General features: G+C 33.5%; 1 protein-coding gene across 2 annotated transcripts; it reads left to right on the top strand.

The window, feature by feature from the left end:
- The first annotated feature begins 1,223 nt into the window (after positions 1-1,223).
- On the top strand, positions 1,224-11,144 carry LOC142644667 (very-long-chain aldehyde decarbonylase CER1-like). 2 transcript variants are annotated; one of them, XM_075819241.1, is made up of 10 exons: positions 1,224-1,307; positions 1,974-2,197; positions 2,574-2,806; positions 4,768-4,987; positions 5,753-6,128; positions 6,306-6,413; positions 7,265-7,465; positions 8,638-8,736; positions 10,607-10,780; positions 10,956-11,144. In XM_075819241.1, the coding sequence occupies exons 1-10, from the start codon at positions 1,248-1,250 to the stop codon at positions 11,130-11,132; spliced, it is 1,872 nt and encodes a 623-aa protein (XP_075675356.1). In that variant the 5' UTR covers positions 1,224-1,247; the 3' UTR covers positions 11,133-11,144. The 2 variants fall into 2 exon arrangements, with proteins under 2 accessions (XP_075675356.1, XP_075675357.1); XM_075819242.1 differs by having other exon boundaries at positions 5,753-6,122.
- Positions 11,145-17,723: the final 6,579 nt, after the last annotated feature.

Genomic DNA, 17,723 nt, shown 5'->3' on the forward strand with positions numbered 1-17,723 from the left:
TCACGACTTGTCGATCTATGTAGCAACTAGATTCTACCAACACTTGATTGTAAATCTTGTTCTAGTAGACGCTTGTAGAGTTAGAAGGTACAAAACCTCTCAGATCTCACAGGAGTAACTCACAAGTCTTCCAAGAGTCTTCAAAACGTTACTAGAGTTTTTCTTTTATATGTAAGAGTGTTGGATTAAAACCCTAAACGTTTTCACGGGCTTAGACTTGTTTAAAAATTCTGCAGGAATTATTTTTCTGCAATTCTCAATCGGTCGAGCGTCATCCTTCGATCAGTCAAGCTTCACAGAAAATTAATTATTTTTCTTGCAGCTTGTACATTCTTGAGTTTTGACCTATACAGCTTTGAGCAATGTCTAACACCTATCCTAGACAAGTTTTTGCTCTCAATTTGCCAACACTTACAAATTGAAATTTTAAATATTTAATCCTAAATCTTTCGAACCTAACAAAATTAAATAAATTTTTTAGAATATGAAATGTTAACTTAATATTATTTAAGTAATATCAAATATAAACATTCCAATTTGAAGATCTTAAGGTTGCCTTAAGTCTCAATCTGTTAAAACAAATATAAGCATTAAGGCACTTGAAAATGTTAACATTGCCTTAGGTCGCAATCTGTCAAGATTGTACAAATACAACCATTAAAATTGTATATATTATTCAAACTATATTTAAATTTTAAATTTATGTTGGATAAAATCTAATTTATTTATATGAGCTAAATGAGTTTGTGTTATCTTAATACAAATAATGAACCAAATAATTTCGAGTTGATTGTAAATTAAACAAGTTAACACAAAATTGACATTTTTTTTAATGAAAAAAGGGACTCAATTATCATGACAATATAGATCGACTTATTTTGGTATGAACCCATTTGACTATAGAAAAAAAAAAACAAAGAAAAAAACCTTAACCTGTTTCGATCTCTATTTTTACAGTCTTAACTTGCAAAAAATTGTATCAAATCGCAACTAGTTTCAAATATCTTCAACTGCCTATTTTTTGTTTTTTAATCAGTCAGCCTACATATCGTAACTTTTTTTAATTATATATATCAGCTTGTCTTCTACAAACACACATTTTATGTTTATATATATATATATAGAAAAATTTAATATAAAAGTAGTTGTAATGGGCGGCGCATTAATGAAGAAGGTTAATAGCATATATATATATATATGAGCCTTCGAAGGGTTACATGTAGAGCAAGTGAAGTAGTAAAGAAAGAATGGCTTCTAATCCAGGAATTCTCTCCGATTGGCCATGGAAGCATCTTGGAAGCTTTAAGGTGGTGTCTTTGTCTAATCCTTCCAAGTTAAATCTCTCTCTTTGCACACACAGTCAGTCACACGCACACCCCACAAAATCTTTGCTTTAAAGTTAGGGTTCTTTCCTTCTCGGTAGTCTGTGAAGCTTTCTTTTTGTTAGGTTTTATGACAATATTATATTTGGAGTCCTTCGTTTCTTGGATTCCTTTCTATGTGTGTTGTTGTATTCTTTTTTCTCTGCCTCCTTGTAGTTGTTGGCTGTATTATGGAATTTGGTCTATGGCTGCTACAATGTTCTCTTTCTTTCAATATATATCCTTTATTTATGACGGAAAAAAAATTGCGTTTTGGTTGTTATTTTGTTTTTGAAATGTGGCCTATTAGGGCTTAGTACTCGATTTTTTGGTCCACCTTCGTGGACAAGTTCGGATTTGGACCACTGTATAAGAAAGAAAAAATATATAATTATATATACTTGGCTACCTTTAACCTCAAAAGATATACATGCATATACGTACTTGAGTTTTGGGAGTATATATACATGTATATATAGACTTGAACTTAAAAAAAAGCTTAATTGTGTCTTCTTCTTTCTTTTTCTTTTTTTGGAAAGAAACAAGTATATATGATTAAATGGTTTGCACTTCGTATACTAATTAACTTCTCATTGTTTCATTTAATCGAAGTATTTGATCTTGGCTCCGTGGGCGATACATAGCATATACTCATTCCTATTCAAAGAAGAGAGTAAAAGGGACCTTACCAACTTTTTCATATTCCCATTTCTGTTATGGAGGATGATTCACAACCAAATATGGATTAGTATTTCTCGTTACCGAAATGCAAAAGGCAACAACCTACTTGTTGACAAGAGTCTTCAATTTGAACAAGTCGACAGAGAGCAAAGTTGGTTAGTATTAATTTTATTTGTATACACACACAAACTTTTTTTTTTTTTTTTTTTTTGCTGAGAAAAAAAAAGGGGTAGAGAGTGACCTGAGTTGGTATCTTCTATCTAAGTGTGACCATAGTGACACCCTACCCACTGAGTTTGGATTTGTGAAAGTAGGAAATCCGAATAAGTTATATATGTGCACCCAATTCCATCGAGAATACACACAAACTATTTTTACAAGCATTTGATTTTGTCAATTTATTCACATATGTTGCACCTTACAAACTATTAATATGCAGGGTGCAACATATGTGAACAAATTGACAAAATGTAATGCACATACAAATTGAGTAGAAGTTGTAATCTTACGTCTTTTTTTGTTAATATTTAGGGATGATCAAATAATTCTGAGTGGAATCATATCCTACCTAATCAATACTACGGTGCCGGGCGGTTCACACTTTCCCATTTGGAGAACAGATGGAGTAATTCTAGCAATTCTACTTCATGCGGGTCCAGTGGAGTTCCTCTACTATTGGCTTCATAGAGCATTGCACCACCATTACCTTTACTCTCGCTATCATTCTCACCATCATTCCTCAATTGTCACAGAGCCTATCACGTGTAAAACCTATTACTATCTATTTTTATTGCATTTGCCTTTTCAGGGATTATAATCAATCACAAATTAAATTTATGAATTTTATCTATTAATACTTTACCTCACATTCATGCAGTAGTAGATGGGGGCCTTGGGAGGCTTTCAGAATAATAAAAAAAAAATGCATTATTGTACACATTTACATGAGCTATAATAAAAATATATTATTATTATTATTATTATTATTATTATTAGAGGAAATCACACTTTGTCAACCTGTGATTTGTTCAAAAAACATTTTATCTATTTAGGGTTTAAAAATTGGCACTTTACTCACCTGGGGTTAGCTCTATTTATCTTTTGTTATCTACCTTGGTTAAAAATGATGGTAAATTTGTATTTTTGACACCCTTTTATGTCTCTCTCCTCTCAAAACATAAAAAACTAAAATTTAAGAGAAAAGAAAATCTAAAAGCTAGGTTTTGGAAAAATTAAAACCTAACCTTTACATCTTCTTGTCATATATCATCTTTTAGATTATGCAATCAGGTTTATATATGATGGGGCTACAATTAAATTTCTATTTGCATTCCCAAACATTGCAATTTCAATCTCTACCATTGTTGGACCAGTTTGCCGTCATTCATTTGGCTGAATCGTGTACCCTTATATAATCATTGTAGAGATATCAGAAACATCAGCAACTTTCGAAATTATGCAGCCTCCCGAATTAATAAAACAAACAATATTTAACAGCTACAGGCTCAGATGGATGTAAGATCTATTATATAATTATAAGCTGTGAAGTCTGACTCTTTCTCTGCAGAACCTCTATATAACTATATATGCCGGCCATGCACGTTGGATTTCCATCATCCAAAGCCAATAGCCTCACTTAATTACTAGATAAACCTCGTTATGTTAACAAGCTTGAAATTAATTTCCTATGAAAACAATGAAGGTCGATACCGAAATTATCTCCCAGGAAACTATCAAACCAGCTTCTCCAACCCCTTACCACCTCCGTCATTAGACAGTCTTTAATTGATCAGATTACATCTCGAATATTCATGTCATTTTAGGTAAAAGTTAGGTTTTAATTTTTACAAAACCTAACTTTTAGATATTTTTTTCCCTTAATTTTTTTTTTTTTTTAATGTTTTAAGAAGACAGAAACAATAAAAAGATAACAAATGTACAAATTTATCCATATTTTCAACAGAAGTGAGTAACAAGATACAAACAGAACTAACTTCGGGTGGATAAAGTGTCAATTTTTAAACCATAAGTAAACAAAGTGTTTTTTGAAAAAATTATAGGTGAGTAAGGTGTAATTTTTCCTTATTATTATTATTATGGAAAATTATGTCTTTACGCACATTCACAAGTCATGTAAATTTTATTTTGTAGACTAAACTAATGTAAACAATATTGCACACATTTGCATGAGCTATAATATTGTACACTATTCATAGAAATGTATACAACCAATTGTATGCACAATAAATGTAAACATATAATTGTTTTTAATTATTATTATTATCATTATTATTATTAATCAGTAATGTCCCACAAGTTGATGGTCAACTTAAAAACTAAAAAGAGATCTAGCTTTTTGACATTTTATTTTTTATGAGTAAGTTTGATTCCAGAGAGGAGAGGGAAGTTTCAAACTAATAATAACCTTCATTTATAAGTTATGTATCGTACTCGTTATATTTATGCCATGGGCTTAATCATTTGTGCTACCCTCGATCGGAAGATATGTTTAGATTTCGAACTTCCTTAAAATAACTTTTTTTTTAAGAATTCCTTAAAATAACTGATTGGAGTGAAAATTTACAATTGAATTCTGTAAATATTCTGTAAATTTTTTCATCTTTAAAGAAGTTGCATTAGCAAGCTATGGGTAAACTACACCCATAATATTTATCTCACAATCATATTCTTATATTTACATAATGTTTTTTTTTTTTTATGGCAGCTGTCGTACATCCATTTTCTGAGATTATAATATATTACATGCTCTTTTCTATAACAACAATGACACTCATCTTGACGGGAACTGCTTCTTTGGCCTCTATTTTCGGTTATTTTACTTATGTTGATTTCATGAACAACATGGGTCACTGTAATTTTGAGTTTATTCCAAAGTGGTTGTTCTCATTGTTTCCTCCGCTCAAGTTTCTCATGTACACTCCTTCGTAAGTCATAACCCTTATCTTCTATATAATTCTTTATATAAGTTCTTGATTTTTAATTCTCTCTTTTCACACATATATGTGCATCTAAACATACACACGTTTTAAAAATTAAAAAAAAAAAACATGAAGAAAAAAAATGTATGCAACTTCTTAAAATTTGGATTGTTCCAAAAATCACCAAATTCTTTGTTAGGATGACCGACTTCCAAGTTCCAAAGGATAATGATTGCAAAATGGTAAATCAACTGGTATTTCATATTCACCCATGGACATTGTGGTGGTATGAGACCATATTTTTGACAAATCTTTTTATTAGACGCATATTTAGGCAAATCTAATGTTGGATTATATATTTTTTCTTGTACTTTCCACAATCATTGTAAAATTTCAAGATAGTTAGAGACCAATAGTTGTTTCATTCTCATATATAGAATGTTTCAGTTCTAATTTTTCAAAGATCTTATTATAATAAAAAGTTACTATGTATTATAATCTTACTAAAAAGTTTTAAATTTGTTTATTAGGGAAATAGAGATGCTCTCTTAATTATAAAGATACTGATAACACCTTTTCCAAAAAAAAAAAAATACATGATCGTGTCCATTTGATATGTGAAACAGATGACCACCTCATTATATATGAGAATTCTAAATAAATAAAAAATTAACTATAAATAATCTTTTATCTCAAGAATTTAAATTTATAGAAATATGGTATATTAACTTGAATACATAATAAATATTCTAATAGTTTCACTTACTGCAGGTTTCACTCTCTACATCATACGCAATTTCAAACCAACTACTGTCTTTTTATGCCTCTTTATGATTACATCTATGGTACTATGGACAAATCTAGTGACATATTATATGAAATTTCTCTCAAGAAAAAAGAAAAAGTGCCACACGTAGTGCATCTAACACATCTCACAACACTAGACTCCATCTATCATTTGAGGCTTGGATTTTCTTCCTTAGCCTCTAGCCCTCATACCTCAAAATGGTACATGTGGTTAATGTGGCCCCTAACATTATTGTCTACGATGTTAACATGGATTTATGGTCGTACATTTGTTGGTGAGAGGAACCATTTCAATATGCTCACCTTGCAAACTTGGGTCATCCCGAAGTACAGTGTACAAGTAAGAAAAGTCTTCACCACCAGCTTCTAATTTTGTAGTTTTGTTAGATGTTTCTTCCGAACTTAAACAAGCATTTTCATCGTTTATAAAATAATCTTGTTGGTAACCAATGTATTCCAAATTTTCAATCAATAATTATGCTATTTTGCTCACCTATTTATCTACATATTGTTACAGTACTTTTTAAGATCGCATGAGAACTCTATCAATGATTTGATTGAGCAAGCCATACTTGAAGCAGAGAAAAAAGGCGTTAAAGTGTTAAGTCTAGGTCTCTTGAACCAGGTAAGTCTCAGTTTTCCCTTTTTCTTTATGTAATTTAAAAATAAATAAATAATTCTTTTTGTATATCAGAACTAGTTATTAGAGCATTCACATCAATTCATGCAAAATTTCTGTCTATTTTAGCATAAACCTTTTTGTTCTTTATTTTACATACTTTTTGAAACACTTCATATTAGATTATCTATTTTACATTATATTTCATTAAAATATTTAAAAATTTTAATTGTTTCTCTTTTTTAACACACAACAACCATCATCCATTATTTTCCTTCATTCTTGGGATATGTATAGAAAGGATTAAAAACAAAATACATAATGAATAATATCAGTGTAAATTTACACAGTTACTATAGCAAGCATATATTTTTACAATCTTTGCTTGAATTGATATGGGTGAATTTTGGGCTTAGTTGGCTAAAATGTGATACTTTTTCTATCATACAAGCACTGATACAAATGCCCTAATTAATTAAAGACTTAATTTACTAGTCCAGTGGGACTTCTTTCTCATGTGAAATATTGGTGGCCTTAAATTTGTTTTCTCTTACAATGGCGTTAGTGAGATAACAACTTAGAGAGATTAATAAAATCTGATATAAAATACAGTGACACTTAATCCAAAAATTAAGAATTTGACTCGATTATATTATATTAATTCTTAAATTTCTTTCCATTCAATTTTTTATTTTTATTTTTTTTGTGTATATGGGACTTCTAGTAACATGTGTGTATATACACTACATCCAACATACTCACATATGATAGGTCAATACATGATATTATCTCTCTCTCTCTCTCTCTCTCTCTCTCTCTCTCTCTCTCTCTCTCTCAATACATCGAAGGTTTTGTAGGGGGAGGAACTCAACGGATATGGTGGAGTCCATGTCAAGAGGAATCCTCAACTGAAAATAAAGGTGGTAGATGGAAGTAGCCTCGCAGCTGCCATTGTGCTAAATAGCATTCCCAAAGGGACAACCCAAGTGCTCCTTCGAGGCAAAATCACTAAGGTTGCCTGTGCAATTGCAGTTGATTTATGCAAACTAGGCATTCAGGTATGTTTAGCCCCTAATATTCATGTTGTAATAAGACCGGTACGGTACTCATAATTGGAACATTATTTTGAAAGCAAAAAGTGCAGCCCCATTACTTATTCTTTGTTTCTCACCACCAAAATAAGCTTTAGATACAGTTCTGGTATTTGATTTAATGTTTCATCCAACCAGCCTAGCATCAAATTCTACGTTCATATATAGTCTATAGCAGGGTTTATATATAATTAGTGTCGGAGTCTGAAACTTTTTTCAAGGGGTCAAGCTAATTTTGGTAAGATAAAAAGTATAATTGTAATATGATTTAAAACTTATTATTTTCTCTTTTTCTCAAAAAAAAAGAACCTTATTATTTTTTCATATATAACTAAAACCATGGCTTATAATTAATATTTTCTAATATTTTAAAACTAATTTAGAGATTTCACTATTGAAGTATACTGATAATTTTAGACATTGTGATGAAACATATAAACATTTACTCAATTTAAATATTAAACTTTTTTTTGAGAAACAAATACTTAAAATATTAAATGTCACTTTACATGCCTAAATATATACTGTAATATGAGAAAAATATAAGAATAATAAAAATTAAAATAATAACTTTACTTTTCATAAATGACATAAAATATGGGTCTCTAACCCCGAACCACAAAATTAGCAATTTTCATTTCTTATAACAATAAAATAAAAATAAAAATAATATTATAGTTTCCATATCTTTAATTCTCTAAACGAAAATTTTAACAAATGTAGAAGATATTTTCTATTTGAAAATGAAATAATTAAAATAAATGACACTTTGATTTAGTGATTTACGTATATGGTATAAAAGTAATTAAAAAAAAATGACGCATCAATCATTTAGATAAGCCTATCTATTTGTCTAAAAATATATCTTGGATACAAACTGAATTACGTATGCCATAAAAGTGATAGAAAAAAACAAAAATAAATAATTTAGTCATTTATAAATGTAGTATAATTTTTTTAAAATTTAAGAGAACTAATAGTTAAATTTTATATATAAATTTTTATTCTTTATGAAAAATATGAGAGGGAGGAAGAATTTTAAAAGGCCAGGGGGCTCATGGCCAATTACCATAGCCCCCACTGCTTAGATATATGTTTTCAAATTTTTTATCTTCTAACATGTGTTGAGCTCATTTTAGGTAGCTACATTACAGCAGGATGAGTACATGAAGCTTAGCAAATCGTTGGAGATGAGCTCAGAGAATAGTTTGATCCTTTCCAAAAGTTACAGTCAAAAGGTGAACCATAAAATACTTTTCCTGATCCATTATCTCAACCTTTATACTTAGTTATAACATACAATTTGTTTCTCAAAAAAAAAAAAGTTATAACATACAATATTTGTTCTTGTTAATGTTACCTTATTCATGAAGGTTTAAATTATTATTCACAAATTAATTGAGATCATGTAATTTCTACACCTAAGAGCAATCACGATAAACAAAGTATAATAGCTATAATGCTATTTTAGCAACTAAAACAATAAAATGCAAGTCACAGCAAAGTTGTTATAAGTTGCTATATCTATAAAAAAAAATATCAACACAGCTACAGTGGGCTGTCAAAGATAACAGCCCACTATAGCTTAAAATTTAAAGAAAAATTTATTATTTTATATCTTTCTCTCTCCTCTCCTCTTTAAAAAAAAAAATTTTTTTTTTTTTTTTTTTTTTTTTCTTTTCTCTTTCTTCTCTGACCAACCTGTTTCTCTCTCTCTTTTCTCTTTTTCCTCTCCAACCTTCTCGTTTCTTCTTCTCCATATCTCAGCCAACCTCCTGTGCATTATTATTATTATTTTTTTTTTTCTTAAGGTATGGTCAAAGATATGTCTCTCTTTCTTTTATTCTTTTTCTTTCTTTCAATTTTTATTCTCTCTTTTGTGGTGGTGATGGGTTTTGTAGTGGCAGCTGAATAGTAAGAGCAATAAATGCAGTCGCCTAATTCCCCAAGTAAAAAAGACCCTCAAATTTTAACCAATAGTGTTATTTATAATCAATTTATAAAGTAATTTTTTTATCAAATGAAAAACAAACAAAAAAGAGAGAAAAATGCTACATCCACAATATTTTTCACAACACTTTTATAATAAATGCTAAATAATAGGTTGTTACAGCTTATTATTGATGGTAAAAAAATAAATATCGTGGTGTTTTCAAATAGAAAACAAGAAACAACTTAAAACCTAGGATTTATTGTGAAAAATATTGTGAATGTTACACTTCTAAAAAATAAAATAATAATAAGAGTTGAGTTAGCAAATTTTTACTGGTTTTCATCTAGGTCTATATTAACTTCATTCTTTTATGTATCACTATCAATCTGCCACATCAAGAAGTGTGAAAAGTTTCGTCAAATTTTTTGTGTCTATAAAATTTTTAAAAAAGGAAAAAATTCAACATTGAGTATATTAATTAGTATTAATTTTGCATCTAAAACAATATAATCAATTTTCGTCTTAGGCCCCTAAATGCATCAAGCCGCCCCTGTGTGCCAGTTGTGGTGTGGTGATAATGGGTTTTGTGGCCGGTTTGTGGGTGTTGTTGCGATGGGTATTGTGGCCACTTGTGGGTGTAATGGTGATGGGTTTTGTTGACTTTGGTTGTGGTGGGTTTTGTGGGTTTTTTTTTTCCCCGGTGGTGGTGATGGTGGTGGCTGGCAATAGGTTGCAGGTTGTGGTGGTGGTTTTTTTTTTTCCTCTCTTTTGTGGTGGTGATGGGTTTTGTGCCGGTTGTGAGTGTGGTGATAATGGGTTTTGTGGCCGGTTGTGGGTGTTGTTGTGATGAGTTTTGTGGTTTTTTTTTCCCGGTGGTGGTGATGGTAGTGGCTGGTAGTGAGTTGCAGGTTTATCGTTGTGGCTGGTGGGGCGACGGTGGAGGCAGTGGAAGTAGCTGTTGCTGTTGGTTTGGATTTTGCAATGGGTGTTTATCATTATTTTAAGAGTTTTATATTATTTTTATTTTAAATGAGTTGCTAAAAATATAGATGTTTTGATTTGGGTGTTTTATAAAGTGAGTGGTTAAAATGAATAAAGTTGCTTTTTAAATTGCTAAAAACTATAATTTTTAGCTGCTTTGCTTTGAATGCTCTAAACATTCTACTATCTTATAGATATGGTTAGTGGGAGATGGATTGACTGAAGAAGAACAGTTAAAAGTACCGAAAGGAACATTATTTATTCCCTATTCACAATTTCCACCAAAGAAATTTCGAAAGGACTGCCTATACCATATCACACCGGCAATGTTAATTCCCACTTCTCTTGAGAATGTCCACTCTTGTGAGGTTCGTAATATTACTCTAAATGATGTTTTGTCTTGAGCATTTACATTCAATTTTACAAACTATGACCAAATTTTAAAGTAAAAGCTACTTGTGAGTTTTAATAGAGCACTCTCTCCAAGCACCAACATATTGCAAAACTATGAATATTTATAGAAAGATTTAAATTTGATCGCAGAACTGGTTGCCAAGAAGGGTGATGAGTGCATGGCGTATAGCTGGGATAGTGCATGCATTAGAAGGATGGAATGAGCATGAGTGTGGTTACACAGTGTCCAACATGGAGAAAGTTTGGCAAGCAAGTCTTCAACATGGGTTTCAACCTTTGATGTTCTCAAATGGATCTAAATACTAGCTTCATAAGCATATGGTGGTGTATTTTAATAAAATAAATAATAAATTAAAATTTCCTATGGAATGTTGGTGTATTTTAATAAAAATAATAATTTTTATAATTTTGTTGTTACAAAATTTGTTATGGAATGTTATGCCACATTAACTAAATGAGTTGTTTAAAATATTTGTATTACATTAACCCTGGCTTCATTATGTTTCTAATTTATTTGTCATTATGTTGTGACTATAAATATAATGTATTCTTTTTTTTAATTGGTTAAAAATATTAGTACAAAAAACACATTAGAGCATTCACATTAGTTTGTGCAAATATTTTTGACTATTTTAGTATAATTTTTTTTTCTATTTTATATAACCATTTTAATTTTCAAAAACACTCACATTATATTATCTTTTCTATAAAGTTTTAAACCCCTTAACACAATATGTTTAACCTAATATTAAGCCAAGTTAATTAACAAGTTTGTTAATTAAAACTAAGTTAAAAAAATATGTGTAAAACAAATATAATTCAGAAAGTAAAGAACACAAAGATCTGATGACTTAGGAAAACCAAACTGGTAAAAAACCTAGAGAGGATTTAACTTAGCTATCCTCAAGGTAAAACAGATCCACTATGAAAGAATTGAAGTTTATACAATAGAATTTAGACCACTAACATTCTATTATTACCAGATGTAGAAAACTTACTACCACGACCACGTGACAGCTCTGAGTCCACAAACTACTTCTTTCTTTAATCCATTGCAACCACATGTTCTTCTACTTGTGACTTTTAGACACCACTCAAATGTTTCAGATCTTCGTTAAGTTCTTTATGCAACAACTGAAGTGATCACCAAGTTCTCAACATGAATCTTGATCTTGATAACCCTAAGTGTGTATGAAGGTAAACACCTCTAGATCTCACAAGAGATTCAACACACAGCACATCAAAGACTCTAAAATGTAGCTAGGGTTTTTCTTTTTATATGTGAAATAAAACATAAAATCCTACACGTCAAACGGTCTTAGGCCGAGTTGGAAATTCTAGAGAAAATTAATTCTGCACGATTTTCGATTGATCGAATCTAATTTTCAATCAATCGAGCCTTACAGAATTTGTCCACTAATTTTTGCAATCACTCGATTCCAACTTTACAATAAAACATACTTTGAACAAGCCTAAACCTAAACTCTATGTTTTGATCATGGTTTGCCAACAAATTACACATTGAAGTTCTAATACATTAGTTCTTAAGGTCTTAGAACCTAACATGTTCTATTATCTATTTCATTAAAATATCAATTTTTCGTGATTTTTTAATTGTTTCTCTATCTTCAGTATTATTCACACATCAGAGCTACTATTCAGTCTCTTTTTTCGTTTCGAGAAACACTAAGAATGAATAAAATATGCATATATACAACTATAGAAACCATGTAAATTTACACGGCTATTATAGCTAAAATGAAAATGAACCATAGATGTATAACTTTATATAGACTGGTGTAAGTGATTTTTAAAGTTAATTGGTCAAAATTTTGTATTTAAGCCATTTTTCATGGAATGATGCAAGTGCTCCTATAATCTCAAAATGAAAAGTGTAAAATCACATACCCAATAGAGTCCTGCCTAGGAGAGATTGAGATGACCCCTACTCAGCTGGTGAGCCCGACGGTTGGCTTGATGCCTACTACTGAGTTAAAACTGGCAAGATATAGGATTGTGCCATCTGTCCATCAATCTTGGTCCCAAGTGCCACTGCTACCAGATTTGTTGCTACTAATATTCGTGGCCCACTTCTTGACCCACAAGGAGCTGCTGATAAGACGTAAGGATTCCGCATGCAATAGCAAAACATTGGGGTCTTGGTCACAATTAAGTTTATTGGCTTGAATCAAAGTCGCATTAAGCTTATAACTTAAAAAAAAATAAAAGTATTGGCGAAAATGGCCAAACTGCATGTTGAGGCGAAATATTTAGTCACCTATCACTATTTACAAAATATTTAGCAATTTATCATTGTTTTGTAACTCAAGTTTTAAAAAATCGAGTTCTTTAAAAAAGTGCGACATTTTTTAATTAAAAAAAATCAACGTCAAACTCAAATTTATAATATAAATCTTGAGTTCTCTTAACTCAAGTTATTTGGAAATTTTAACTAAAAGAGTTGTGTGATAACAGCTTGACAACATGATAGTAGAGATTTTTAGAGGGATTTTTAGAGAAGTTTTGTTTTACGTGAGTGTTTGTTCATTTAGACCTCTTAAACAGATTGTTTAACCTAATATAGTAACCAAGTGATTACTTAAATTAATTATTTAGATCTAGGTTAAACAAGCATATATCATATCATGCACAAATGCAGAAAAATAAATAACACCACGAAATGATGACTCGAGAAAATTGATGAAATGAACCATTTCAAGATAAAAACTTGAGGAGGATTTGACTTAGCTATCCTCTAGGTAAAGTAAATCCACTATAAGATAATTGAATTTTTTTTACAATCAGATTTAACTCTAAATTTATTGCTATCTCATGTAATAACTTACTAACACGATCACGTGCAAACTCCGAATCCATGGACTGCTTCTCTTTTCGGATTTACACCAACACAAGCCGCCTTGCTTGTGACTTTGAGATCCCACTCAAAGGTTTCAAATCATCATCAGTAATGATCTTAATGCAACAACTATGTTCTACCAACACTTGATTGTAGTTCTTGCTCCGGTAGATTCTTATGTAGTTAAAAGGTACAAAACCTCTTAGATCTCACAAAGAATAACACACAAGTCTACTCCAAAGTCTTCAAAACGTAGCAAGAGTTTTCCTTTTATATGTGGAGAATTTTAGATGAAACCCTAAATGTTTTCGCGGGCTTGGGCCTATTTAAAAATTCTGCAGAAAATCTAGACTTGCAATTTTCGATCGGTAGAGCCTAATTCTCAATCGGTCGAGCAAGGCAAAACCACACTTCCTTTTTTTGCAGTCAACTAGACTTGAACCTTGAAACTAACACTTTTAAGCATTGCCTAACACCTAGACTAAACATGTTTTGTTCTCAGTTGGCCAACACAAATATAATATGATTCTAAACATTTAAACCTAAATCTATAGAACCTAACAATCTCCCCCTTTGGCACTCCATGACAAAACCCACATACAATATGTAATGCTTAAATTAAATACTAGCCCAAATACAAGTTGTTGCCCTAATACAATTCTTACACAACTACTAATATTAGTTGCTAGTATAAACAACAGCTATTGAAAGAATTAACCTGTAAATTCCTAAAACACTGAAAACAAACCATAAACACATGTGTGGAAGATACAGTACCATAATCTAAGTAAAAATCTGAACTTTAATTCACAAAACGTATAAAGAGACAGTTGTGCGGGCCAAAAATATGCAGTTTGCGTTTTTGGGCTCACAATCTATTTGTTTCGTGGGGTTTGAGTTTCCTACTATGGGTGATCCTTCGCTTTGAGACCCATGCCATCACTTAGGACTCTGCGAGGTCCTCTATTTCTCTAAATCTCTCCTCTTTTTTCTTGTTGTAGACTTTCTCTTCTCTCTGTGTTTCTCTCTCAAATTGCCAACCTCATTTCCCCCCTTCCATTCTTCTATTTATAGCCTTAAATAAGTGGAGGTGCCATGATTACTCTCCTTCCTTGTGTAAATGACGGTCCAATTCTATCATCTTTAGGTGGGTTTCTGGTAGGAAAGTGATAATGGCATTGGAAATGATTCCCACCATCATGACCCGCTTGACAGCGATATTCCCGAAGGCACTATCGGGCAACTGGGTATGAGAGTTCTCCGAGCAACGATATCCCCGACCATGTTAAAGACGATTGGGGGGAATTTGCCCGTGGTATTTAAGTTAGCGAGGTCCTATTCCAGTTTTGGTGTATAGATTGGGCCTCTGGGTGTCCGGATCGAGGTCGATGGACCGAAAATGAGGGTAGGGCCAAACAACACACCATGAGATTTAGGCCCAAGGCCCATGGGGTTTAGGGCCCATCTCTGTACCGAGGCTTGGGCTCGAGGCTTATGGGGCCTGAGACCCAACCTTGTACAATAGCCCCCCTTGCCCTGTACAATAGCCCCTCTTGATTCGCGTCAAATTACTGAGAACAAATCAAGGATAATATAAGTGGCATTGATGGTCCCCTGAGAATCCCCAAGCATCAGCTGCTGCGGGGACAGGTTGATTATCAACGTCTTCTTAAAAGCAGCGCTGCGCCAGGCTATCACGTCAGTAATTATAATCTGACAGTTCATGAACTGCGCCCGCACGTGTAGGGAGTTTACCAAAAAGGGTTAGGAGGGGTTTTTCCCGCCTCCTGCCTCATTAAATGCCTTAACTTGTATATATAGCTTCGCCTAACTTCCCATTTCACTTTTTACATCTTTTCTCTCTCAATCTCTTCCCTGCCGAGTATCCTCCTCCTGTGCATAAACACTCCACTCCAGTTCATCACTCCCTAGAGCCCAAAGTAAGTTTATCTTTCATTTTTAATTTATCTTCTTTCTTTCCCTTTGATCTTTGAGTTTAAGAATAGGATATTCTTACCTCCTCTCTTCTGAAGCATCCTTGGCTAATTTTAGAGTGGCCTATAATGTCCCTAGAGATGTTGATATCACCTACTGTCACGAGGGCGATATCAACCTTCACAGGTGCTCCGGCTCAAATATAGTATTTTTCCCTTTGATGGCTATTCTCAAGGGTGGGGTTAGGTTTCTCATGGATCCTTTTATTATAAGCACCCTTGGATTTTATGGCTTGTGTCCCAACCAGCTCCCCCCCAATTTTTGCCGAGTGGTAAGTTGTGTCAATAGGTTAAACCAAATATTTAGTCTGCAGTTAAATCACCACGATATTAACTTCATGTATCGTTTGTGCGAAAACATTAAGACTGATTACTACCTAAAAACCTAGGATATGCGAGTACAGCTAATATCATACCTTCTCGATTCCAACAAAAACTCGGTGGGGGAATTTGTTCGAGTGAGCGGCAATTGGCTTGCCGATGAGCTCCCTTGCCCATTTTTGCTGCGTAGTGTTGGTCGGTACATAGAACTTCTGTTTGCTTTAAAATTAGAATCTTCTACTTAGCTATTTAAGCATATGCTAATCAGTTTGTTTGTCAATTTGTTACAGAGGGGGGAAGATTTGAACCAGATCTTAGAGTCGTGCATGTGAGAGATCTTAATTTCGTGCTTAGGTCAAAAAATTTTGTACATGAGGACGGACAACTCCAAGCATCTCATTTGATACTCGGTGTCAACCCGGTGTATACTACCTAGCAATCATTTAGCCAGGCATTATTGGTAGATAGTCCGCTTCTCTCGTACATAGACGTTTGACACGCAAACTTCCTCTCCCCTACGCTCACCGTTGGTGAAGTTCGAGATCTTGGCCCTCAATATACTACTGTGAATGATCTTACATCGATAAGGGACACCTCTGCTGAGATTGTATCTCAGAATCACAAAAAACATGTGCCCATTAGAAAGCTTGAAACCCCCACCCAAGTAGTTGAGCCAGAAGCAGCCAAGCAGATTAATCCCTTGGGCGCAGAGGCCAATCAAGGAGAAAAGATGGTAAAGAAGAGAGTGATGACCATTGATCGGTTTTTTCCCAGCACCTGCCCCGCAACTCAACCTCAATTACCCCAAGTAAAGGACCAGGTTCCTCCCGTTGGTGAGGCTAAGAAAAGGAAGTGCGCTGCTAAGAAAACCCCTCGGGTTCTGGGCAACGCTCCCTCGAGAACCCCACCCCGTGTAACTGGCAGGCCCACAATCTAAGAGCCAATTGGTGCTTCTCAATCAACAGCCCAAGTCAGGTCTAATGTGGCGTCCTCTTCTCAGTTCAAGGTGGGTTGGCAGACTATCTTCAAATTGGGCGATAGGCCTTTGCCAATAACTGCCTGCGTGCAGACATGGGTACAGGACGAAGGGGGGCGGGTCACCCAAAGCTTAGCGCAGGGTCTTCTTCTACCTGAGGATGCTTATTTCCTCTCAGAAGGGGACAACGAATCACTAGCTAGGTGGCTACAGTGGCACACCATTACAGTAATTTACTATCTCATCTTCTTTCATGTGTTAGCCACACATATGTATTTTTCATGTCTTCACTTATCGTTTCATCGTTGTTACGTCATCAGGCCGCGTAGGTGACCTGCATCATTTACGAGAGACTAAAATAGGCTGCCGAGGATATCAAACGGGAAAAAGCGTTGAAAGAGGTTGCTGTCGCTACGGAGAAGGAGAGGGGAAAAGCTGTTGAGGTTTCTGAGAGGAAGGCGCAAGCTGCCAAGAAATCCCGATTGCCAGCAGAGAGCAAGTTGACAGACATGAGGGATAAGCTGGAGGAAACCGAGCTCAAACTGGCGAAGGCAGATAGCCTAAATTTGGCCCAAGCCGACCAGATTGTTGACCTAAAAACAGCCCTTGAAGCCTGCGAGGACAAGTGGTATAACGTTGGTTTCACGGAAGCTAAAAACTTTATGGAGCCCATCATCCACCAAGCCCGGCATCATGGGTTCAGGGAGGGGTGGTTGGCCGCCCTTCAAGCAATGGGAGTGGCTGAGGAT

This window comes from Castanea sativa, chromosome 7 (genome assembly GCF_040712315.1).
Source record: "Castanea sativa cultivar Marrone di Chiusa Pesio chromosome 7, ASM4071231v1".
Lineage (NCBI taxonomy): Eukaryota > Viridiplantae > Streptophyta > Magnoliopsida > Fagales > Fagaceae > Castanea > Castanea sativa.